Source organism: Rattus norvegicus, chromosome 4 (assembly GCF_036323735.1).
Source record: "Rattus norvegicus strain BN/NHsdMcwi chromosome 4, GRCr8, whole genome shotgun sequence".
In the NCBI taxonomy this organism is placed as follows: Eukaryota; Metazoa; Chordata; class Mammalia; order Rodentia; family Muridae; genus Rattus; species Rattus norvegicus.
Genome location: NC_086022.1, coordinates 171,404,189 through 171,429,809, shown reverse-complemented (window position 1 = coordinate 171,429,809; position 25,621 = coordinate 171,404,189). Strand labels below are relative to the sequence as shown.

The window sequence follows — 25,621 nt, the reverse complement described above, 5'->3', positions numbered from 1 at the left end:
CAGCCGTCTCAAAGCTCACAGGCCAATGACACAATGCTAGCCCAAGAGGCCTTCTGGGCATATCTTACTCCCACTTTATTATATTTTGACAGTTGCCTGCCTGGGGACCGTGGAAGGTTGTGGCATTACCAGGGGCCTCGGAGTGAGCTTAACCCTGCTCTCATTAACTACTGTGTATGCCTTATTTGAGCTTTCACAAGTTAGAAATCGCATCCAGTGCTTCCTGTCAGTGAAGAAGTTCTGTTCGGGGCATTGCTCTCTCGTTCTCCAGCATCTCTGCTCTTCCCTGGGATCTATGGAGCCTTGCAGCCGCCTGCTGGTGTTGCTGCTACCCAGTAGGTGGGGCTCCTGGCTCCTGGGGTCCATCTCACTCCAGCCTTGGGGAAGCAATTGTGCTTTGCCTGCTTGGTCTACATCTGGGCTGTAGTGGGTACAATTGGGTTTGATGTGAGTGTTTGGTGGTTAAACAGGGTTTGAGACCAAGAGTACTCTTGCATGATTAGCTGTAGTCCTAGAACTTGAGATGTAAAGGCAGAAGGACCAGAAATGCAAGGTCAGCTCAACTACACAGTGACTTCAAGGCTAACCTGGGTTACCTGAGGCTCTGTCTCAAGAGAAAGAAAGATAAAAGAAAGGAAAGGATACGTACCTCTAAAAGTGAAGGTTAATTTCATGGTACTATGTAGGTGATGTAGTTTTTCTGGAAAAGAAGCACACTACCTGAGAAAGGGCACTGACTGTCAACTATTATCATTGCTGTTGATGTTGTTACCCTGGATGGCACAGAACTCTTGTTGTAAGCCAGGCTGTCCTTAAACTCAAAGAAATCCTCCTGCCTCTGCATCTCAAGAGTTAGGATTAAAGGTGTGACCCCCCCCACACACACACACCTGGTCTTGTGTATCCTGCTTTAAACTGTTTATTTATATTAAAATTTAGGATTAGCATTCCAAGTCATGGAGTCTGTGGATGCTTTTCTGGCAGTCATGGACTGCTGAGTGTGCCCCCGGCATAGAGCAGGAGAGGGTGCAGGCCTGTAGTCATAGCTTATGGGAACCAGATGCTGAGGGATCAGAAATTCACACCTAACTTGGGCTACAGGAGATTCTGTCTCAAACAAGCCAACACATCTCACCTGCTGAGACCTCCGAGACCATCTTAGCTACGGCCGCTTTGCTGGCTGACTGGTTAGAGTTCTGCAGGTACTCTGAGCTGATTTCCTGTTTGATTTTTCAGAGACTTGCTGAAATATGGCTCAGAGTGACTTCCTCTACCCACAAAACCCAAGGAGGCGACAGGAAGTGAACCGCCTTCACCAGCAGCTGCTGGACTGCTTGTCTGACTGCTTCCAGGTCACCAACAAGCTCACAGGCCTTCTGAATGCCCACCTGGGTTGCAGGCTGGCCTTCATTGAAATGAGAAGTGACGAAACCATCAAAAGAAACTGTGACCTCATCATCCAAGCCGTGACAAAAATCCAGAAGGAGCTGCAAAAGGTTGACGAGGCACTGAAAGACAAACTCGAGCCAACCCTTTATAGGAAGCTTCGGGATATTAAGGAAAGGGAAACAGAGAAGATAGCCATCGTGCAGAAGGTCATTTCTGTCATCCTGGGAGAAGCTACAGCTGCAGCCAGTGCAGTGGCTGTCAAACTGGTGGGCTCAAATGTCACAACGGGTATAATTAGCAAGCTGGCCTCTGTGCTGACTCACATCGGGACTTCTATCCTCGGGAGCATCGGAGTAGCCGTGCTCAGCCTCGGGATAGACATGGTCGTTCAAGCCATCTTGGGAGCAGTGGAGAGGACGCAGCTTCAATCAGCCATCCAAAGTTACGAGAAGCATCTGACTGAGTTCAAGGCCGCCTCAGAGAAGTACCATCATGCTATCGCTGAGGTCACCGATGCTGTGAAGCGCCAGTTAAGGTGAACACTCAGGTGTCTACGCTGGGATGGCCCTGCGCTTCTCTCTTTGGCGCCGTGCTAACGTCTTTAATTTTCCAGATGTCTCCAGCAATGTGGACACAGATAAACAATGTGGCATGCTCGGGTGTTAGGACAATGAGTGCCCAAACCAGCTGTGTTGGACCGTCATGGGATAACGCTCTATCCGGGTCTTACCCTGCTGTCAGAACCACTGGGGTGTAAAGGCATCATAGAACAGCAAGGCACTGCCTATTGCTTCCTCATTGCCAAACATTCCTGCTAAATGGAGAGGCCATTCCCATTCCCTGTTTCAAACATCACTTATGTCTAATAAGTCATTCTTAAGAACATTGGACTAGACACAGACCTGTGGTCTTCAAGTAAAATAGACATCCTTCCGTTATTTTTACCACCGGATTAAATTCAATTGTCTGTTAACTGGAAACAGCAGCAAAACCACAAAAAGAACATTTTCTTCAGAAATGAAAGGAAGCAATGTATCTGTGAGGTTCTACTCATCACAAAATCTGTCTGGGTGGATTTGGGAAAGGATGAGATAATAAAATTTGTTTCTATAGTGCAATTAATTTGGACCCCTTGTTGGTCATCTATCACTTCAGTGGTCGAACATTGTGGAACATTATAAAACACAAGAAACAAACCCTAATGATCCCTACATAAAATACATTAAGAAAAAAGACTCACCCCGTTTAGGAATTTTTGGGAGAAATAATTTCATTTTCACTATCAGCAGAAAGAGTCGGCTCCCTTTGCCCCATAAAGCATTAGACCTATGTTATTTGCCACCTGAAATCAGAAAAAGCCAGAAACTATGGAAGCATATTGATCTCACATAATTTCTGTAGATCCAGCATTTGTTTTCTACACCCTTCATCTAAGTGTTCTTTGTGAGACATTTTTAGGGTCTACTTCTGTATTAGCTAGGATTTTACTGTTGTGAACAGACACCGTGACCAAGGGAGCTCTTACAAAGACAAACATTTAATTGGAGCTGGCTTACAGGCTCATATGGCTTACAGGCTCATAGGTCCAGTCCATTATCACCATGGAAGGAACATGGCAGCATCCAGGCAGGTATGATGAGGGAACATGCCAGGTATGGGTCAGGAGGAGCTGAGAGTTCTACATCTTCATTGGAAGGCTGCTAGCAGAAGACTGGCTTCCAGGCAGCTAGAGGTAGGAACTCACCCACAGTGACACCCCTACTCCAACAAGGTCATGCCTACACCAGCAGGGTTACACCATAACATTCAATTCCCTGGCACACATAGACTTGTTCTAATATAAGTGTATGGGGCCATACCTAAACATAGCATTGGAAGGAGGGTTAGCTCCTCTTTGCCTTCTTTCATTTGCTCGCTCGTATATCAGTTTACTAGCTTCGTGGGACTGAGCAAGTACTAGATCCTTGGACTCCCATTCATAGCTGACCATCGTTGGGGGGTTGGACTACAGAAGGTAAGTCAGCATAATAAATTCCCTTACTATATACAGACTATCCATAAGTTCTGTGGCTCTAGAAAACCCTGAAAGAAGAATTCAGATAAATCATAAAGGATTTGGGTTGATTAAAAGACCATTTGAAGCATTATGGATCAACCTCTCCTCTGGAAAAACTTAAAATAATGTACCCTTTTTCTTTTTTGAAATATACATTTTCGTGTAGATTATCACTTTGTGAGTCTCGCCCAGGCACTATTTATTCAGTTCATCATATGCTGTGTGCTTAGAGGAAATATGTTTGCTGAGAACTTTAGATTTCGTGCCCAGTGTTATTTCCTAACTTGTTCTCAATGGAGGTACACATGAAGGACAGCGTCGATTTACACCCGACACCTAACACATTATCAATGAACCACTCTGAAGGACAGCATCCATTTACACCCAACAACTAACACAGAATCAATGGACGCCTCAGAACGTTAAGCGAACCACTACCTTGCATCTGGAGAGAATATACTTCCGGAAATGCGTCAGAATTTCTTGATCAATCGGCCAATCAAATAGCAGCTTCCCTACTTTTTATTCTGATTGGGCTATATTAGTGTCAATCTAGAATGCTCCGGAATGAGGCGGGTCTGTTGGCCTATAGTTATCCAATCGGATATTGAATGCGAGTGGAAGTCACTCTGGCTCTAGAGTTATATTCTCTCTATGGTCCCAGTACTTGGCAACGCGCTGAGAGCGCTGGTCCCGGGTACAGGAAGTGACGGAAGCTGGCGGAGGGGCGCGAGGTTTCAAGATGGCGGTGCCTGTGTGGTTGACCGAGACCCAGAGGTGAAGGCCCCTTCGGAGAAAGTACTCGGGAACCCCTCGCTAGTCGCTCTCGCCGTCCCGGGAGACTCTCAGTCGTGTGAGTACGTGCGGACTAGGTGCTCCGTTTCCCGCTACCCGCCCGGGAACCCCTTAAGCCTTCTCTGAAATACAAGGCCCAGGGGCCGCGTCTTCCTCCGCTGGGCCCGGGTAGCGGGAAGCAGGGGTTTCAGGGCTCCAGGGCTGGCCGTGCGATGCGTCCGACGGGCCCTGGGGCGATCCCGCCTGCTGGGTCAGATCCACCTCCAGAGTGCGTCGACCGGTGGCCGTGAGTTGACGTGTAGCCGCTCGAGTCGGTACCAACCGTCGCTATGGTTTCGGCAGTTGCGCTTGAGGCCTCCTTCAGTGGACATGGACCACTCGGGTTGCATTTGTGCTGTCTGGGTTCCATGGTCTTTTGACCTTGTCTGTCCCTACTTTTGTAGGCGAAGGGACCGTGGTCTTGTAAAAAGTTTTCTTTGACTGGTACCTGATTTGTTTTTAGTTGTGTGTGTGAAGATGGGGTGGCGTGAAAAGGTGAGGCTGATTTTAAAAAAGGAAAACACTAAAAATAGGATCAAAAAAAGAAAGGTTGTATCCATGCCTTTTTGTAGTTCTCTGTAATCAGTACCCATCTCTTGCCTTCCACCCAAACTCCTGACCTGTCTGTTTTCTGATAAAAGAAACATTTATAATGAAATAATCGACTCCGGTCAGTTCTGAAACATCAGGGAAATAGCAGGGAGTCAGGCAGTTGAACGCTTTATGAAAGAAACATTAACCAAAACAACTTACAAAGTCTCAACCAAGGGAATTATAGTTGTAGAGTCTTAAATTTACTTCGGGTTATTCCCTTTCCCAACCTACAAAGAAAGCAGATTTATTTAATGCTCAAAGGTGAGCGACAAGTGGGGGTAGCCTGTAGGAAAATGTCACACACGTTCAACGGGAAACATTTGTTCTCTTTTTACTATAGGCAAGGTTAAATTTTGAAAGTTTCATTCATTTGAAATGGACGAGAAAGAAGTGATACTAATGAAAGCCTGACCTTAAAATGTTTTCCTACCGTGACTACCACTTTAATTCCCCTAAAATATATAAATCAGGAGTCATTTGTGCTAGTAAGCAACAATATATATCTTAATGTTAAGTTTGAGGAGTTCTAATACAGTTTTTATTTGTTTTGCTTGCAAGTCATGAATCATTTGACTTGGTATTAAATCAAGGTAAATATGTTTGAATAGATTGCTTTCTGCCCTCTGGGATGTGGAGTGAACAGTACACATCTAATGGGAAAAAGGAGAGAGCGTGTGTTTGTTTTTGAAGCTAGATTCATTCTCCCCACTGGTGTTTCATTTCACCTTATGTATAAAGGGAGGCAATCCTCATGGTTTTCTTCACATTGTTAGAACATTTTCTAAATTGGTTTGGGTTTGTTTTGAGATAGTTCATATGGCTCAGTCTGTATTCCAAGCAATGGCATTGTAAATACAAAGCACTAGTTGATTTTTCTTCAGTTAGCAGTACTGTATATAACCCATAGGAAAGTGTTACGGTTCGAGTATTTAATGATAGTCTCACTGCCTAGACTAGTAGGGATATAGCGGGTTTTCTGTGGTCAAGAAAGGTAATGACATATTTCTTAGATGCTTCATTCAAACTTAAAGGGGAAGTTCTTATAAGAGAATCAAAAGCGATATTTCTTTCCAGAAATTGATGTAAATTCGTAAAAAGAAGACATTTTACACATAACAAAAGATGAGTTCTTTATTTTTTTATTGCAGTTTTTTTTTTTAATGAAGAAGTAAACCATATAAACTGTCAACATGGGACGAAGATCAACATCCTCCACCAAGAGTGGGAAGTTTATGAACCCCACAGACCAAGCCCGTAAGTGCCCTTAGTGTGCAATGAGGAAGAGTTAAACGTGGCAGATGATTTCACTGTGGCCTAAGCTCAGCGTCGGTAGCGAGGGTTATGGGAGGTCATGTAGAATTCTTATAGTTAAAATTAATTCATGGTTAGAATGTTCAGAAAGTAAGTTACTTAACATATGTTTTCTCTCAAACTTGATTGGTTAGTGGGATAAAATTAAGTTTTTTTGTGTTAGAAATTTTTAACAAATGAGTTAAGTGTGGGATTTGAGACTCTCTTTCCCTCCTTGTGGTTTAGTTATTTCTGTAAAAACAAAATATTGGCATTTTGGGTTGAGGGTTATAAGCAGTACAGTTTCTTAGTGGGTCAAAGCCACCAAGGCTGTTACATATCCATGTACTCCATAGGGGAACCTAGGAAGAGAGAATTGTGTTAGCTTGTAGCAATGTTAACGATGGAAATTTGAGTTATGTCATCTCTTCCTCTCTCCTTAGGAAAAGAAGCCCGGAAAAGAGAGTTGAAAAAGGTATGGATTTAGAAGCATTCTGTGTATTGTTTTGAGATTTGTGAAATTTCAAATTACATGCCAGGAAAGACACTTTATACTGTACTACTGATGAAACCAGAAAATTGACTATGTTTAAAAACTGATATAACTCTGGAGATTAGATTCAAGGGGGTTTGTATGACATTGTCTATTTGATTCTCTTTCCTCATAAGTTAACAATGCTCTGGGGTCTGGAGTGATGGCTCTCAGTTAGCAGCACATACTGTCTTACAGAGGACCTGAGTTCTCTGCCTGGCATCCATGTTGGGTGGCTCATCCATCTGTATGTCCATCTCTCAGGAACCAACACCCCCCTCTGATCTCCACAGGAACACACAAACACATGCCCATCCATTCACACAAATACACACCGATAAGTATAATATTTTTAGAATGGCTTTTGGCAAATGACTCTTAAGCTGAGTGTGGTAGTTCACCTGTAACCCTAGCACTTGGGATTTAGAGATCAGGGCTATAGAATCCGGAGTTGAAGGCTAGCCTGGGGTACGTCAGACCCTGCCTTGAGAAAGTAATTATTTTTACATTTATCAAAATGTAACTGCTTTCTAAAGAGCGACAGAGTGAATGCCAAAATTGTGTAGCTGGATAGCTTAGTATGTGTACTTAACTATTAAGTTTTGGTAGAGTACTCACGCAGTGAACATTTGGTATCATTTGTGATGCTTTGAGGATCTTTTATAATCTCTGTTGGTTTGCTTTTGTTTTATTGTTTGGTCTTAATCTTTCAAATTTTCCCTGTCCAGCATAGTATTTTATTAAATGCAGCCCCTTCCCCCTTTTTAAAGGTTTTCTGTGAAGTAGTTGCTAACAGTGTAACTGGGTAGAAAAAAAATACTTAAAGCGCATCATTTTCACTAAAGTTTAAACATTATTGAGAAATAATTCTCATAGCTGTTTATGGTGTTTTAAACGTGATTAGAAACAAAAGAGAAATTTGAAAGTTTTCTTTGACTCTTGAGGCAAAGTGAAGGTAGAATGTGTGGCGCGCCCAGCTCTTCCTCAGTAAATGTGTGGAGCGCCCAGCCTTCCTCAGTCGTCTTCCTCTCTTGTTTTTTAAGAACAAAAAACAGCGCATGATGGTCCGAGCTGCAGTTTTGAAGATGAAAGACCCCAAGCAGATTATCCGGGACATGGAGAAATTGGATGAAATGGGTAAGAGTATAGGACAGGGCCAGACGCAACACAGGCTGTCATTGTCTGTAGTACACAGAGGCAGGCAGCACAGCCCTAGAAAAGTGGAACGGCCTCATGGCTGCCTTGGGTGCCATGAGTCGTTCTACTGCCATGGAGAGAGATCTGGGGCGAGCTTGAGATCCCTTATTCTAGACGGGGGACCATGGTTTCGTTGGAGCTAATTACAGTAATTAGATAGCCAAGGTCCTGTCTGGCCAGCTCACTTTATACATCTTTAGGTTTAACGATATTTTCCTTTAACATTTACGTTACTAGAATGAGAAGAGGTATACACTCAAGAATTTTTATTACTAGGAATGATGCAGTAATAATGTCTAGATTTGACTAAATCATTAAGATAGTAGGAAGATTTAGGGAAGAATTTAATTCAGTTTATGCTTCTAGAAAAAGAAGAAAGAACCCTAAATCTCCATTTAGGGTTAGTTCCATTCAAACTAATTGAAATAGAAAGGTATCTCCTGGCATCCTTAATAGAGATACCCCTAAATAAAGCTGCCTCTGGGAGAAAGCTAGAACTCTCCAGAAGACTGCTGTACTCTCTAGACAGTACTAGTGAGCTGCTTGGGGTAGAAACTGGAAGGAGTGTGCAGTTAGTGGCAGCTGGGAGACAAGGCCTTACTTAGCCTCTCAGCAGGATTCTGGGAACGTTGCCCTTGATTGGCAGTTCCAGAGAGGCTTGGGTGCAGCTGAGGTGCTAGAGTAGTAGCCTGTAGACTGCCTCTGGGAAGGATGTGGGGATAAGATGGGCAGGGCTTAGGACTCAGAAATGGAGTGTGGGACCTGGATCTGGTCTGGAGGGACGGTTCATGGATGGCTCTTCATTCACAACTCTAAAATCTGCTTTTCTCCCAGAGTTTAACCCAGTGCAACAGCCGCAGTTGAATGAAAAAGTACTGAAAGACAAGCGTAAAAAGCTGCGAGAAACCTTTGAACGAATTCTGCGGCTCTATGAGAAAGAAAACCCAGACATCTACAAAGAGCTGAGGAAGCTGGAAGTGGAGTACGAGCAGAAGAGGGCGCAGCTGAGCCAGTACTTTGATGCCGTCAAGGTAGCTCCTGGGGCCCGAGTGTGCCGCAGGCCGCTCTTCACGGTGGTTTCCAAAATGAAGTGTGCACCTGATAGTCTACAAGTTCAGTCCTTTGTACTTACAGAGATTGTCTGAACCAGTAACAGCCGAGGACTGACAACAGCCCAGGTGTCCTTAGCAGGATCACAGATAGTCAAATCAGTGTATTTCCACAAGCAAACACTACTCAGAATTTTTATTTGTTTTTTAGAATATTCTGTTGATAATAGAAACAACACATGGTAAAAATTAGTGTGAGTGTGAGGTAGACTTGGGGTGGATACCCTTAATCCTTGCCTAGGGGTGGAGACTGTCTGTCCAAGAACACGGATGAGACTCAAACCAGTGCTGCTTCGTCTACTGTTACTGCTCATGGGGATACACTTCCAGAACAGGCAAACTGACTGTTAACACGGACGGCCTTGTACCGTGTCAGGAGTTGATTGAGAAGGACGGGCATCTGTCCGCTTGTGAGAGCTCTTATAGTTGTAAATTTTTCTTTACCGTGGCAGAAAAATCAGAAACCCAAATGAGCTGGTGTTGTTAAAGTAGATGGGGTGTTTCCAACACCACAGAAGAGAATTGGGGCAAGGCAGGTGAGCGTTGGAGGACATACATTGTGTGTTAATTGGTGTATGTCACTCTCCAGAGCCGGAGGAAGAGGGTGGTCCTGCCACTACTGTGAACAGTTGGATTTCTTTAAAACTGCAGCAGTTTCAAATCATATTCAAAAAGACTCAGCTGATGATAGGGATTGTAGGAGAAAGGATGAGCTGTATTTGGGTTCTTAAGGAAAAAATATTCTTTCAAATCACCAGTGTTGGCTTGAGGCTTACAGCCATTTTTGATGGCCTTAGTGTTAATTGGAAAAAAAATAGAGAAGATTTAAGTTGTAGGAGCTGAGTTTGGAGCAGTGCCGTGCAGCCGGGTTTCTGTGTTTCAGAACGCCCAGCATGTGGAAGTAGAGAGCATCCCTCTGCCAGATATGCCGCATGCCCCTTCCAACATCCTGATCCAGGACATTCCTCTTCCTGGTGCCCAGCCACCCTCTATCCTGAAGAAAACCTCGGCATATGGGTAAGGAAGCCTTCCACAATGGCGGGTGGACTGATGTACCACAGCTAGTACAGCAGAAACACGAGGTGCTGTGACTGTGGTTAGACCAGACATGAGAGCCTTGAAGATGCTTTGTAAGGAGAGTCCAAAGTTCTGACTACTACTGCAGGGGTCGCTAACACTGTCCTTTTCCTTCACAGGCCTCCAACTCGAGCAGTTTCTATCCTTCCTCTCCTGGGACACGGTGTTCCACGTTTGCCCCCTGGCAGAAAACCGCCTGGCCCTCCACCTGGCCCACCTCCTCCTCAAGTTCTGCAGATGTATGGCCGTAAAGTGGGCTTTGCTCTCGATCTTCCCCCTCGGAGGCGAGATGAAGACATGCTGTACAGTCCGGAACTTGGTATGATGGGGCAGGGGGTTTTCCTCTGGTGTTTGTCAGTGTTGTTTCCCTGTTGGCCATATTTCACCGGTTCAGCACATGGAGAAGGTAGGAAGTGCATGAGGACACCTCACTGCCTGCTGTGCATCCCCAGGGACAAAAGCCCCTGCAGACAGAGGTGTGGCTACAGCTCCAGTGAGACGGGAGGGCGGGCGGGGTGCATGACACTTCACACTTCTCACAGGAAAACAAAAAGAGTTTAAAGCTATTACCTAGTGCAAGTGCATCATAATGCCTGGTAGCTGGCCTCCCGTACGTAATTCTCTTTTACAAGCTGAAATAATACGACTGTCTTTGGGTCCTGGAGAGCCAACCGCCACATGTTCCTTGTGCTCCTCTGTCATCAGCTCAGCGGGGCCATGATGATGACATGTCCAGCACCAGTGAGGACGACGGCTATCCTGAGGACATGGATCAGGATAAGCACGATGACAGTACTGAGGACAGTGACACTGACAGATCCGATGCAGAAAGTGATGGGGATGAGTTCGGCCACCGTGACGACAGTGAGCGTGACAACACTGAGGAGAAGAAGTCAGGTGTGTGCAGGTTGCTGTGCTGGGGTAGAGTGACACAGCTAGGCCCACTGCAGAACATCCTGGCTTTTGTTAATGTGCGTCTGCGTGCATGCGCACCCATGTGTACATGCTTGCTAGAGCATGTATGTGGCAGTCGTGGTTTGTTTTCTCAGTCTGTTAGAGCATCCTTGGGTCCATCTTTGGTAATTGGGTTTGGTGGCAGTGCTTTACCTCCTGAGCCAACTCACCAGCTTCTAATCCCAGTTTGGTTTGACTTGGTTTTGACATGGGTGTCCTTAGACTGCCCTTAAACTCATGGTGATTCTCCTGCTTCAGCCTCCCAAGTTGTGGAGTTAGAAATACAAGCCACCATTCCTAGCCATTTGTGTTGATATTTTGAAAGGTTTTTACATGTTATACTTATAGATGTTTGTGAGGAAGTAGTACATGTAGTTTTTTAAAAGTTATGCAAGAAAATTTCACTTTGAGGCAATAATAGTATTTAGCATCATGAAATTGCTAGCATATTCTATGATGAATATGCAGTAGGAAAGGAAGAATATCCATGGTTTTAAATAAGCTTATTTAAATATCTACACTGAAAACTTTTTAGGTTTTCCATTCTTCATTGTGTCTTTCATAAACTGGAGTGGTCTTTATAACTTATATGTTTATCATTATATAGTATGTATATGTATAAAGTGATTTTTATGCATGGATGTACTGTATTTGTATTTACAATCATACACCTATTTTATTATTTTAAAAATGTTTATGAGCCTTGGTGCCACGTCCTAGTTGGGAAAAGCACCTGTTCAGCACACTCTGACTGCATGTAAAACAAACCATCCTCCTGGGTCAGCTGTGAAGCACCTTTCAGAGATTTTGTGTGTGTGGTGCTGGGAAGTAAACCTAAAAACTTGATGTATGCTAAATGCATTCAGTTCTGTGTCCCCAGTTGTGTGCACACTGTATGTTATGTTTTGTTATGAGTATTAAGCAATGCAAAGCACAAACTGGGTGTGTCAATCAAACCCTAGTAGCTGGGGGAGCTTCCTAGAGGACTGTAGCTGTAGTGTGCAGGGTGGTATCTATAGACTGTAGTTATTGATAAGATCGGCAAAGGCCTATCCTACTTTTTTCTTTTTTAAAAACTGTGCATGCATGTGTGTGTGTGTACACACCCTCGCCCCACAGCCCTGCCTGGAGGCTACAAGATAATATTACATCCCTTAGAGCTGAATTGTCCAGGCCTCTTGGGATTTCATTAGTATTCCTTAATCATGATTACAAGTGAAAAGGCTGTCAGAAATCTATCACAAATTAGTATAAGAATGAGTCTGACATTGGAAAAGTATAGAAGACTCTTAGGTTGAACTGGTCTTAGAAAGGAGAGCGGGTAGAGCTCTGCCTTAGTCCGTGTTCTCTAGAGTCACAGAACTGTAGGCAGTCTCTGTATGCTAAGAAAATTGGTTGATGACTTCCTGTCTGGAGTCCAACTCCCCAGCAATGATCAGCAGCAGCTGTGACTGGAAGCCCAAGGATCTAGCAGTGGCTTAGTCCCACAAGGCAGGCAGACGAAAAAGAAAAGACTCTTCCTTCTTCCAGTGTCCTTGTGTAGGTCTCCAGCAGAAGGTGTGGCCCAGATTAAAGGTGTGTACCATCACACCTGGATAAGGGATCTGCTTTGTCCCAGATGACCTTGAACTCAGACTCAGAGATCTTGCCTTAAGCCCCTGGGATTCATAGCCACTTTGCCTCAAGATCTCCTTAAAATCCAGGTTAGAAACTTGTATCTCCCAGCCTTAAGATCAGGATCAAAGGTGAGCCTTCCAGTTCTGGATTGTAGTTTATTCCAGATATAGTCAGTTGACAACTGGAGTGGCCACTATGAGCTCCAAGTGCTCAATTCCCACGAGACCACATCTTCTCCTTCCTCTGAGGCTGCCAGCTGTTGTTGAAGTCCTTTGGGGTAGGGGTTTGGGGGGCTGGGACAGGGTCTCCTAAATGTCCCTGGTGACCATAGAACTTTGTAGACTAGGCTGGCCTTGAGCTGACTGAAATCCACCTCCTGCTTCCTACTGAGCACTGGGATAAAGGCCTGTGCCAGCAGCCTGTTTCTCCTGTGTGTTCATCAGTGTACATGCACAGCCCTCACACGGCTAACACAGCTGTAATACTGCCTTACCATATCCAAGCATTCTTCTGGGTAAGAAAAGTCCAAGGATAAACTAAAGCTTGGCCCACATAGAAATATTCCCTTAAGTGTTGGCAAAGATGTCTAAGACCAGATCAGAAGGGCAGTGTCTGACAATTGCCGGGTGGAAGTCTGTCAGGGTAAGAAGTCTTTCTGGTTCAGCTTTACTGAAGGATTTTGTGGTGGAAGTGATGTTGAGGACTAATCATAATCTTTAAGCAGCTGCCAAGGTATTACTAAGATTTTCCCACCTTTCATAGGGCCTTTTGCCATCATTAAATTACTAGTTGTAATCTCTGGTACAAACCATCGGGTACTCTTGGTACTGCATGCTCATGCTGGACTCCCTTCCCAGTACTGCTGGACCCGGTTGTCTTACACTTCGTGTTGGTTAATAGTGACTGCTGGTTTCCTGAGTTGATCGGCTTTCATCTTTTCTGTGACTTACTGTTTTGCTGAATTGCTAAAGATAAGGGTTGCTTTAAAACACCTCATTACGGTCTCAGCTTTTATGATTGGGGCTTAAAATTAAATTAGGTAATTCAGTTTATATATTTCCTAAGTATCCTGACATTTTCTGAACATTAAGTTTTAACTTAATGTAGTATATTTTATATGCAGCCAATTAGCACAGCATTGATTATCTTTAATATGTTTCTCTACATCTCTACATTAAAGTCATTCATAGTGCTTGTGGCTTCTGCTTTATAGTGACCATTTTTACAGCGTTTTGATGCTTCTTTCCTGTTTCATCCTTCCTTCACTGTTCAGGTCTGAGCGTCCGGTTTGCAGATATGCCTGGGAAATCTAGGAAGAAGAAGAAGAACATGAAGGAGCTGACTCCTCTTCAAGCCATGATGCTGCGAATGGCAGGTTGGAAGCAAGGAGGAGTGGATCTCTAACAGGGCCTTGTGCCACTTGCTTAGCAGACAGTCTTCCATTTATAGTCAGCAGCTCTGAAATAAGCCATAAGTCTGTATTCTATGAAACTTAGGATGTCGAGCTGTTTGTAGGGCGCTCAGTTTGAGCGCTGGTGAGCTGTTGTGAGGGAGGCTGTGCAGCATCCGTCCTAGCCTGGGGTGTGGAGGACAGCCTGGGGTGTGGGGGGCAGCCTGCGGGGTGTGGAGGACAGCCTGGGGTGTGGAGGACAGCCTGGGGTGTGGAGGACAGCCTGGGGTGTGGAGGACAGCCTGGGGTGTTGGAGGACCGCTTGCAGGAGTGAGGTTTTCTGTGGCTACCGATGGGTCCCAGGAATGGAGTTCTTGTTTGTCTGTCCTGGATGCCATTTAATTCCAAGTCTGTTCTGACAGCCTGGATGTCATGCTGCTGTACTAGATAGACAGATAGACAGAGTCAGGAAAAAGAGTTGGATTGTTGGGTTTTAAGAAGACATTTCGTATTTTTATATATTCGTTTTATTTGGTTTTGGGAGATGGTGTAGCTCTAACGCTGGCTGTCCTGGAACTTACTGTGAAGTCAGAGGTCACCCTGCTCCTGTGTCCCAGTGATGGATTGAAGGCATGTGCCAGTGCACCAGCTGTGGTGTGCCCTTGGCCACTGCTGCTCTCCAAACTGAAACAGAAGTCAGCTATTTAACACTCTTCCAGGTCAGGAAATCCCTGAGGAAGGACGGGAAGTGGAGGAGTTTTCAGAGGAGGAGGACGACGACGACTCTGAGGACTCTGAGGCAGAGAAGCCATCGCAGAAGCAGCATAAAGAGGATTCCCACGCTGACGGCTCCTCGGCCGCCTCTTCACAGCAGCAGGCCCCTCCACAGGCCGTTCCTCCTTCTCAGATACAAGCACCTCCCATGCCAGGACCGCCACCTCTCGGACCACCGCCTGCCCCACCCTTACGGCCTCCTGGACCACCTACAGGCCTTCCTCCTGGGCCACCTCCAGGTAAGCACCCCCAGAATGAGGAGTAAGTGCTTTGCTTTAGCCAAGGCAGAGTGAAGTTGTTCCCTCAGAACAGCGTGTGTCATCAGTTCTGATACTTTCTGTTCAGGCTTCTCAAAGGGGAATGAAAACCTTTCCATTCTGTGAGCATTGTCAGTAGGTCGGAATTCTTACAGTTGCCTCTTTTTAAGTGTCTTTTAGTTCTGATTTTGTAAGCTGGACACGTACATAATTGTACTTTGTTTAGTACTTTATCCTGACAGACTAGCCCAGTTCTGCATTGGTGTTACCTTACACCATCTCAGGTGTTATTACAGCTGGGACCTAAATGCATCAATCTAAATAACAAATCTGATACCCTCTTTATAGAGCTCAATATGTGTTGAATGAATTTTATTTTCATGCTTTTTATTTAAATGCAACCTCACTTCTGAATAAAATGATTGTGTGAGTTGCTTTTATACCACAATTGTTTGGCTTACATTGTTTTTTCTCCTTTCAGGGGCTCCTCCATTCCTGAGACCACCTGGGATGCCAGGAATCCGAGGGCCTTTACCACGGCTTTTACCTCCAGGACCACCACCAGGCCGACCTCCTGGCCCTCCGCCAGGCCCACCTCCAGGTCTCCCCCCTGGGCCCCCTCCTCGAGGACCCCCACCAAGGCTACCTCCTCCTGCACCTCCAGGTAAAGTTTTTTCAGCTTCTGTGACAATAGCTAGCTGTGGCCTGTGTGCTAGGGGTCTCTGAGAGCATTTTGCAGGGTCTGCATGAAAATGTGTTCTTCATGAGACTTAGATTGCTTTCCACTCATCCCTTTAAGCCATGAACAGTGAGAAGCTTCTCTGTCTGAGAAGTCTTGCTGAGAACAGGCACAATTGTGCCCCATGAGTCTACACAATTACCATCTTCAAGTTAAATCACAAGGGAGGGAGATTCCCTCCTCTCTACCCATTGTCCATATTAGTCCTACAAATGTCATACTGGGCATTTGATATGGCCAGGCTTTGGTTCATTTAAGACCCTGCACGTGAGGTTTCTTCCTTCGTCTTGGCTGGATGTGGAATAATGGAGTTTAGATATCGGCAGTTCAGATTTGATGCAGTTAGTACTTTATAGTCACTCCTAAGTGACCTGAAAAAACTACAATCTGCTGTGGGATATGTATGTATCACAGCTGTCAGAAGTTTGTAAACTCCGAAAAGACCAATCATAGTATGCTCTGTCCATTTCCAGTTAATGGGCAGGACAAAATCATTTCCTGTCTCCTGTGTGAGAGTGGTAGAAACTAAGGATCGACTGCCCCTTGACCTTAATAACATCACACTAGACAGCCAGGGTAGCATCCTGGGACTCCCAGATTGGAAGTTGTGTCTGCCACCAGCTGGCATTGTCACCTTGATGTTACATTTTTCAGCTAGGACAGTGCTTAGAAGAAACTGTTGTGAGTTCAGTCACCCAGACTAAAGGTGAATGTAACCTCACAGTAGCATGTTTCTTCCTATCAGAATATATTCCTGCCTTCCATGTAACTGGTTTTGTGAGTTCCATTTAAATTCCTGTAAATAACTTGCTTAAAAAGCAGTCTCTGCCCTTGTTTAAGTATCTTTAGTGGCAGTTAACTGTCATTAATTCTTGTACTCACTCTGCCTCTTCCTTCAGGTATCCCTCCTCCTCGTCCTGGCATGATGCGCCCTCCGTTGGTGCCTCCTCTTGGACCTGCCCCGCCTGGCCTTTTCCCGCCAGCTCCCTTACCCAACCCAGGGGTGTTGAGTGCCCCACCCAGCCTCATTCAGCGACCGAAGGCGGATGATGCAAGTGCAGCCACCATCGAGAAGAAGGCCACAGCGACCATCAGTGCCAAGCCCCAGATCACCAATCCCAAGGCAGAGGTCACACGGTTTGTGCCCACTGCACTGAGGGTGCGCCGCGAGAATAAGGGGGCTACTGCCGTTCCCCAAAGAAGGTCAGAGGAGGACTCTGCTGTGCCTGTGGCCAAAGCAGCCCCCAGATCTGGGCCTTCAGTTCCTGTGTCGGTACAGACTAAGGACGATGTCTATGAAGCGTTTATGAAAGAGATGGAAGGGCTGCTGTGACAGATTGTCCTGCCAGTGCAGGCTTCTCCTCAGAGGACTGGTTTGTGGAACAAGAGGCTCTCGTTAAACTTAGAGAGAAGAGCGAAGTGCACTGTCAGGTGTAATAGACCAGGCTGTGAAGCACTGCTGCTAGCCCCATTCCCTGACACCACCGTCTCCTCCCCTCTTCCCCTCTCCATTTTGGGAATTCTATCAGCGAGGTCTTAGTTACTTGTTTTGACTCATGTGCCATGAGCACTAGGGTAGAGAATTCTGGAGGAAGAAAGTTTATTTCATCTTGACTTTTGTGTTTGTGTTATTTTTAATATTTTCCTGTAAATATTTTGTAATATTTTCCTTGTAGTGAAATGGATCACAATATCATTTCCTAATTCAAAGCAGGATATGTGGGAAGAAAATACACAATTCTGGGGTTAATGTTATTTCCCACAAACTAAACTCTTTTGAGTGTTTCTTGGAGAAATAAAATGTTCCATACCAAGATACCTTGTGTGTTTGTGTGAACAGTTCCCCTGGCTTGTGGGCAGAGACAAACACAAGTTCCTAGTGTTGCTTCTCAGCAGCTGCCGTTTCTCCGGCTGTAGAATGAGAATGGATTTTATTAGAAATCTAAAAGGATAAAGAGGAAGAATTCCTTCAAGATTATATTGACCTCCCAGAAATTCAGAGGTGTGCACAATTTCCCTACTTTGACTGCTTAGATGGGGGTCTCCAAAGAATACTTAGAGCTGCGGTTGTGGTTTGTGTGAGAAAGTTCCCAAGGGTCATATATACTTGGACGTTTGTCCCTGGTTGGTGGCAGTTAAAATGTCAAGCTGTTTGGGGAAGCTTGTGCATCTGTTGGATGAGGAATGTCATGGACGCTGTCTTTGACTGTTTAAATGACTCCCTTTCCAGTTCTGCTTTGTGCTTGCTTTCAAGACACTGACTCAGCTTGCTGTGCCTGCTGCCTGCCATGCATGGCCTACCATCATGTATGTACACATGCAGATTGTCTGTGTCTGGTTCTGTTACTCTGCCAGATTAAGACATCCTTTAAACCACTAAATTGTCCACTGGGTTTGGGGTTTTAGTGTAATTAAGAAAAGTCAAATGAATTTCATCATTTTCATTCGAAGGAAACAATTACATTATCAGGTTGGCATGGTAAGTATATTTCTGCATAAACAGAATTGCTCTCCAGTTTGGCCTGAGTCTGATTTTTAATATTCTTGATTGAATCTATGTTCTTGGGAGAGATTTCTGCTACCAGTTACCTGAAAAAAGTTTTTGATTATCAAAGCAGTTCCAAATGTGTTGCTGGTTTTATTTGAAAATTGTATTCATGAAGCCTAACATTGAATATATCGATTCCATCTGTAGGAAAAGAGGGGATGGCTTACAAACCTGATTTGATTTCTTGTCACACTCAGAATTGTGGTTTCACCAAAGTGCTCTGTTTATGTCACCGCTGTAGATACAGACCTATGCTAGGATATGTGGATTAGGTAGGGATCACAGGCTCACCTCACCACAATGGGGTCATCGAACCCCTTTCTACATGGGAAACCTAGTACCCTCATTTGCATTGCCAGACTCCTCAAAACCACTGACTTACCTGGAGATGAAAATTCAACCCAGAAGAGCAGGCCAATCCACTCCCATCTTGGTGAACCAATGGATTGGGAATTGTTTGATGTTACTTAAGAGCACGGTGAGTGGTGTCCCTAGTTTGCTTTCTATTGTGGTAAACACCAAGGCCAAAAGCAACCTGGGGAGGAAAGGGTTTATTTGTCCTGCAGCTCACAGCCCATCCTGAAGGGAAAGTAGCACAGGCACTGAAGCTGTGAAGGGGTGCTGCTTACTGGCCTTTAGCTACCTTTCATACACCTCCTAGGATCAGGTAAGGGGTATCACTATCCACAGTGGATTGGGCCCACCCTTCCACATCAACTACTGAACAAGATAATGCCCTCTACAGGCCGATCTGATGGAGACATTTTCTTAATTGAGGTTCCTCTCCTCAGGTGACACTAGGTTGTCAAGTTGGCAAACCAGTTTAAGTGCCAGAGGCCACCTTACCAAGCCTCCCCATCTCTCCTAGTCGTGCACAGGGCCTCCTGAGCCTTGTCAGTCCCCTCAGCTTCCTTCAACCCTTCCTGGCTCCCTTCAAGCCACAGAAAACAGAAACCCATTTGATAGTTTTGAATGGGCCAAGTGTTTGCAAACCGGATGACTGGAATATGTGAACTTTTGGTGGCTTGAATGACAATGGCTCTCATCGTTCAGGTATCTAAAATCCTTGGTCTCTGGTTGGCAAAAGTGTTTCTGATAAGGATTAGGTGTGACCTTGCTGGAGGTGTCACTCAAAAGCCCATGCCAGGCCCAATCTTTCTGCCTCCCATTTGTGGATCAGATATAAGCCCTCAGCCACTGAGCCATCATGCCTGCCATGGACTTAGCCTCTGTAAGCAAGCCCCAAATAAAAGTTTTCTTTGGAAGTTGCCTTGGTCGTGGTGTTTTGACAATGGAGAAGTAATTGGGTCGGAACCCAAGTCCGATTCTCTCAAGCTTATGTACTTAATCACCAGAGCATTTAGCCTTGCCTCTGGATTTGTGGAGTCGGGATTTAGCATGCCAGTCAGTGCCAACAATGGCATGAGTTAAACCTTTTCTTTCCAGAAACGCAAAATTTAATAGACCAGTTCTCTGGGATCCAAAGTCACACCTGGCTCTGCAGGGAAACAAGTCCTGCCCACACTATACCCTGTGTCACTGAACTGCTGTTCTCTGCAGGAAAGGGTCAGTGTGCAAATAAAACCAAGCACTGTAAGTCTACCCAGTCTGACTTCAGGCCATGCTGTCTTTAGTCTCCTGTATGAAACACTAGCCCTTTAAATTAACCTCAAGAACTTTATCAAGAACCACAGGACGAGCTGATTTTGCAGAATGTTTCTGCCAATTTCCAACAACTCTCAGTATAGTATTTGAAGGGATTCTAAGTATCTCTGGAGCAATGAAGGTTGGGTGGAAATGGCAGTTATCTTGTATCTTTTTAGCTTGCTCTTCCAGTACCAGGGAAGATTAAAGAATCGTGAGAAAAGGACAGATGGGTTTGGTCTTCCCACCTTTGTCCTTTTCTCTTCCTGACGTTGGTAAGTATCTTTCAGACGCTTATCTTTTGTATATTAGACTCTATCAAAACCAGCACTAGGAAACTAGACTGAGTCTGTCCGCGTGCATACAGTGGGTGACTGCTTATCTATTAGCTTGAAGGGATATCACAGTTCTGACAAGTGAATATCATTTGAGCCAGTCTCCTGTGCAGCCCTGTCTGGGAACATGTATCTCAGACTGGCCTTCCAGGGTCTTCCTCAGTTTCCCACGTTCTGGAATTTGGGTCTAAATCACACCTGGCTACAGTCCTTTAAAATTTATCCTAGGAAAAGCTGTCCTACAGGTATGACAAAGGACCTGTCCTTGTCACCCCATGATTTATGGTCACTGGGGAAGAGACTCACAAAGGTCCCTTCCACTCTTACCACTCCCCAGGATTTACAGCTATTTTTTCCCAATGGTACAGCCACCAATGTTGCTGTTTATAAGGAACCCCAACTTAAACTCACTGGTTCACCAAGCTACAATAGGGCGGGCACACTTCTGATCCTGTCAACAGTGAGCCAATATTTGGTCACATCTTACCTGCTCATATTTATCTATACTTTGTCACCAGGGCAAACCCTTAGTCCTCGTAGATGGTATTTTTCAATGTAAGCACCGAATGCTAATACATAGTTCCTAAAATAATCTTAGTCTTCCAAAATTGTATCATGAAAAGCTTACCTCCTGAAATTGCCCACAATGCCACTGGAGTCTGTTCTCCTCCGGTGTCAGAGGGGACAACCTGCCTCTTTATCAACGGTGTGACAAGCCTTTGTACATCTTTCAAGATGAGCGCCAAGAATTCCAATGTCAACACAAACAGTGGAGAACCAAACACTAACAGACACCGATTTGTAATATATTATTTATTTGTCCTTTTTCCTGTCATCAGAAACCATGAAAAAAAAAAAAACAAACGTGGGTTTCAGGACAGTGGAACCTAGCTGGCCTTATTCACAGCTGTATCCTCCCAGATACTGGCCCGTGGCATATGTGGATATCAAACCGATACTGGGGATGAAATAAATTTCGAGAGAAAATACTGCAAATGAAGAGGAAGACTTCAACTCTGACAACCCCCCGGGGGGGGGGGGGGGGGATAAGCCCAGAGTGAAACCTACCCTGGGATGTTTTGTGGATCCTGTGGATAGAGTTACTGAGCATGAAATGAACAGCCAAGAGAAAAATCAAATTTCCAGAGCCCTAGTGTTGGTCTCTCCGTGTTAACTCACATGACCCTTCCCTTCATTACCGTGCCATCACACAACTCTACAGCTATGGGAAAACAAGAAACCAGATTTCAGGAAAGTTAACAGTCATCCCTAAAAGTTGGGTTTGGTTTTAAGTAAAAACAAAAGAGGTTGTTAGGAAGCTAAAACTCGAGAGGAAATGTATATATGTTATGTATGTATGTATGTATATATACATACACATATATACAAACACACACACGTGTGTGCATTATGATCTAATGTAGTTCAGGAATGGCCTTGAACTTGCTATGTAACAACGAATATCGTTCTACTTCCGAAATACAGAGATGGTGAGAGGGCACCACCGTAAGCAACAAGAGACAATCATTTTAAGAGCAGCTAAACGTACACTACTTAAGACTGTGGGCCCCGCTGTTATGCAACACCATCCAGAGAGCAAACTCCACGACTCACTTCCGTATTACACAAGTTATTTCACTTTAAAGAATCGTGAACACAAGCGTGCGAGGTGAAGATGCCTGGCACTCTGATCGCGAATAGGTAACATCTATTAGCTTAAAATAGTGAATAACTACCACCCACCAAGGATCCTAAGTTCTTGTCTTTTCCAAACTGCTCAACCTTTCTAAGTATGACCAGCGGGGCAGCTTCTTGTTCACAGCTCAAAACACCTCCCCTACCACTTTTCCCTGAGGACTGGGGACTTGGGCAAAGTCAATTTCAAAGCAGCCTCCCCGCACTGGCTCCGCTTCTCCTGCCCACTGTGATGCAAGGGGGATCTCCCAACCCAAACGCTGGGTTCCTCCAGCTCGCACATGGCCACACGGGTGGCCTGTGTCCCGCTTAAGTTTGAGACTCGTCCCCACCCAACACCCCGTCGGTCCCGTGACTACACAGCTCTCGGGATTACTCGCTTTTCACCGACTTTATTGGCTGCGGACTGTAGCGGGCTCAGCACCGGTAGAGTTCACTTGCTCTTCACCTTCTGGCTCTCCGTCTTCTTGGGCAGCAGCACGGCCTGGATGTTGGGCAGGACACCGCCCTGCGCGATGGTCACACGGCCCAGAAGCTTGTTGAGCTCTTCGTCGTTGCGGATAGCCAGCTGCAGGTGGCGAGGGATGATGCGCGTCTTCTTGTTGTCCCTCGCCGCGTTGCCCGCCAGTTCCAGGATCTCGGCCGTCAGGTACTCCAGCACCGCCGCCAGGTACACGGGCGCTCCCGCGCCCACGCGCTCCGCGTAGTTGCCCTTGCGCAGCAGCCGGTGAACACGGCCCACGGGGAACTGGAGGCCCGCGCGCGACGAGCGCGACTTGGCCTTGGCCCGCACCTTACCCCCCTGCTTGCCTCGCCCGGACATGCTGGACCCGGCTCCTGAAGTTCCAACACCGGCTCGCTCAGTTCCGGGACGCCGCGCGCCACCCCGGAACTGCCTAGCCAAACTGCAGTGGCTGCCGCCCGTGACAGACAGGTGCCTCACCCAATCAGCTCGCGAAAGCAGAGGCCCCGCCCTTCCAGATGCCTCCCAATCAAAAGCGCAAATTTCTAGTCCTAATTTACATAGCTCACAGGTATACTCAATCTTGTTGGAATTGGGTGCTTAGGATGTGGAGTTAACTGCGTGGTTCGCTTCTGTAATCCCGGCACTAGGATAGCCTAGGCAGGATTGCTAGAAGCCTAAAGTCAGGTGTAGCTATTCCAAGATCCAGACCAGCCTAATGAGAAAGAAGGTACGGAGGGAGGGCAGGGGAAAAAGGGAGTTAAGCAAAGCCATATTTGGTTCGAGTTGGCAATCCCAGCTCTTGGAGGAGATGAAGTAGGAAATCGCAAGTACAAAGACAGCCTGGGCTACATTGTGAGTTATAGACAAAGCTAAGAAGTGAGACCTTATCTCAAAAAATAAAAATTATGATGTTGGCACTTCCTTTACGCTCCGCCCCACAGTTACCTGGCAATAGCCAGGGCTGACTGGCTCACTATGAAAGGGGCTGCTTGCCCCCTCCTCACTTTTCTCTTACTCTCTTTACCCGCCTGTCCCTTCCCTTTCCATTCCCCTACACCTCCCTCCACGTGTTCATGCCCTCTCCCCCCGCCTTTGTCTCTACTACCCCTCAACTCCCCTCCCCATGCCCTAAATAAACTACTATACCTAGTCCTGTGGCTGGTACCTCAGGGGGAAAGGATGCCTCAGCATGGCCCACAGATGCACCCGGACTCCTGCACAATACCGCTCCTCTACCAAACACCCTTGGCTTCTTTTTCTTTTTTTTAAAACACAACAGTATGCATAGTTTGGTGTTCGGTGACTATGAATAAACCCAGCTGATGCAGGAGGATGAAAAACTTGAACTGAATCTGGACCTGGAGACAATACAAAATTAAGGATCGCTCGGAAGAGCAGCCTTGTGCCCTCATACCGTACTTATGCAAATTAGGGTCTCCAGTGTATCCAATGGGGACATCCAAATCGGTAATGCTCTGACTCCAGGAGTCTGTGTCCGAGCTCTTCCACCTCAACTATATAGCTTACTGGGTGAACTCGGCCTGCCTAGAACGAAGCACATCATCCCCCTCCACACCTGGAGAGGTAGCTGCAAAAGAGGATTTCTGGGTTTTCTGACTGTTTTTGTTTTTGAGACTTTGTGTAGCCCTGACTGCCCCGAACTCCCTATGTGGACCAGGCTGGCTTGAACTCAGAGATCTGCCTGCTTCCCTGGTGCTGGGCTTAAAGTTGTGTGCAGCCACCAGCCTAGGACAAAAGCTGGTTCTTTGGCCTGCCCTCCCTATACCCCAGGAGGCTGGTCCTTGGACACTGTTGCTGCTCACAGGGACAGTCCCTTCCTTCTCAGGGTCTCACAGTCACAGACTAGGCAGGAATGGTGTCTGTATGAATAGCACAGACGAATCTGCTAAGCCAAAAGTTAACATTACTCGTATGTATGAGCTGGAGAAGAACCACTGGGTTCCAGAGATGAGGACCCTCTGCCTTGCTTGCCTGCTGCGGGTCTTGGTGCTCCATCAAGACTTTAGCTTACTCTTAGGCTTAGACACTGGAAGAAGAATGCCTCAAATTGTTCTTACATGTTCAGATTATAGGGCCTTGGCATTTGAAACAAAATAAGGTGTTTTCCCCCGTCTGGTTCACTCGGATACTTCAGTTTACCACATTTCTGAAGTAACACAATAAGTGATGTCATGAGGTAAAATTTAACCATTCAGGCTTTCCCCCCTCAAGCTATCCCAGAGCTCAACTAATCTCTAAGAAACAGGGAGGGAACAAACAAAAGAGACCTGTCTGAGATAATGGAACTAATGAAAATTGTAAAATACTGTAACTTAAAAGCATTTATAAGTACAAAACTTTAAAAAACAGTTTTCCTGCTGGGAAGTTTTCTTTTTAAGATTACAGACCAACAATTTGTTAAAATATGTAATCCTCAACATGCATTACTTGGGAAAGTATTATGACCCCTCCCTTAAACTCTGCTGTCTTAAAAACGAAATAAACGTGAGGACAGTCCTGTTATTCAGAGCCATGCTTCTGACTTCTGGTACTTTACAAGCCATTTGAAGGGAGAGGAGGGGAAATGTATTTGAGTCTGTCTAACCTAGGCTGGCCTCCAGCTCTTGGCAATCCTCCTGCCTCAGCCTCCACAGAGCCTAGATTACAGATGTGAATCACCGAGTCTCTTTTACATGCAAGCAATGAGAACCTTGGATCTTAATGACAAGTTACAATAGTTCAGCTGAGTTTACTATAGAAACAGTTGGCTGAAAAGCAAATACTAATATGTTTGCAAGACAGGAGAAGCAGAAAAACCCACACACTGCAGAAACAGTTGAAACCAACAGGAACTTTAGTGGGAATTAAATAATTCTCTTATCGTGGTCACAAAAGAAAGCACTGAAACACTTCTCCCATCCCCTCAAAAGACTCACACGCGAAATGGAAACTGCTTTGGTATAAGATCTAGTAAGCTAGATTTCTATTGCTATATAGCTTCTTTTCATTTTCACAGCAAAATTGTGCAAGAAAAAACATGCTGCTTAGAAAATATCGAATCAGCGCGCACTGTAGATGGCAAGCATGACACGCCGTTTTTATTTGTGCTTAAAAAGGAGGATAG

General features: G+C 45.5%; 3 protein-coding genes across 5 annotated transcripts; 2 read left to right on the top strand and 1 right to left on the bottom strand.

The window, feature by feature from the left end:
* Window positions 1-1,250: 1,250 nt before the first annotated feature.
* Smco3l1 (single-pass membrane protein with coiled-coil domains 3 like 1) lies at window positions 1,251-6,128 on the top strand. 2 transcript variants are annotated; one of them, XM_039108871.2, is made up of 2 exons: window positions 1,251-4,298; window positions 6,022-6,128. In XM_039108871.2, the coding sequence occupies exon 1, from the start codon at window positions 1,251-1,253 to the stop codon at window positions 1,926-1,928; it is 678 nt and encodes a 225-aa protein (XP_038964799.1). In that variant the 3' UTR covers window positions 1,929-4,298; window positions 6,022-6,128. The 2 variants fall into 2 exon arrangements, with proteins under 2 accessions (XP_038964799.1, XP_063142936.1); XM_063286866.1 differs by having other exon boundaries at window positions 1,251-4,774.
* On the top strand, window positions 4,176-17,623 carry Wbp11 (WW domain binding protein 11). Of its 2 annotated transcripts, NM_001009661.2 has the most exons (13): window positions 4,176-4,298; window positions 4,743-4,744; window positions 6,022-6,127; window positions 6,607-6,638; window positions 7,739-7,832; window positions 8,727-8,923; window positions 9,885-10,018; window positions 10,198-10,397; window positions 10,784-10,975; window positions 13,923-14,024; window positions 14,759-15,052; window positions 15,552-15,734; window positions 16,709-17,623. In NM_001009661.2, exons 3-13 carry the CDS (start codon window positions 6,064-6,066, stop codon window positions 17,140-17,142), a joined length of 1,926 nt encoding a protein of 641 aa, NP_001009661.1. In that variant the 5' UTR covers window positions 4,176-4,298; window positions 4,743-4,744; window positions 6,022-6,063; the 3' UTR covers window positions 17,143-17,623. The 2 variants fall into 2 exon arrangements, with proteins under 2 accessions (NP_001009661.1, NP_001289946.1); NM_001303017.1 differs by lacking the exon at window positions 4,743-4,744.
* Window positions 17,624-22,403: 4,780 nt separating this feature from the next.
* On the bottom strand, window positions 22,404-22,888 carry H2aj (H2A.J histone). Its single transcript, NM_001109610.2, has one exon. The coding sequence runs from the start codon at window positions 22,852-22,854 to the stop codon at window positions 22,465-22,467; it is 390 nt and encodes a 129-aa protein (NP_001103080.1). The 5' UTR covers window positions 22,855-22,888; the 3' UTR covers window positions 22,404-22,464.
* Between the last annotated feature and the right edge of the window lie 2,733 nt (window positions 22,889-25,621).

Bases quoted from the DNA above. Each gene is read 5' to 3' on its own strand.
- Smco3l1 (XM_039108871.2), top strand. From the start codon at position 1,251: ATGGCTCAGAGTGACTTCCTCTACCCACAAAACCCAAGGAGGCGACAG.
- Wbp11 (NM_001303017.1), top strand. From the start codon at position 6,064: ATGGGACGAAGATCAACATCCTCCACCAAGAGTGGGAAGTTTATGAAC. The intron at 15,053-15,551 runs GTAAGCACCCCC...TTCTCCTTTCAG, and splicing joins TCCTCCTGGGCCACCTCCAG to GGGCTCCTCCATTCCTGAGA. The intron at 15,735-16,708 runs GTAAAGTTTTTT...CTCTTCCTTCAG, and splicing joins ACCTCCTCCTGCACCTCCAG to GTATCCCTCCTCCTCGTCCT.
- H2aj (NM_001109610.2), bottom strand. From the start codon at position 22,854: ATGTCCGGGCGAGGCAAGCAGGGGGGTAAGGTGCGGGCCAAGGCCAAG.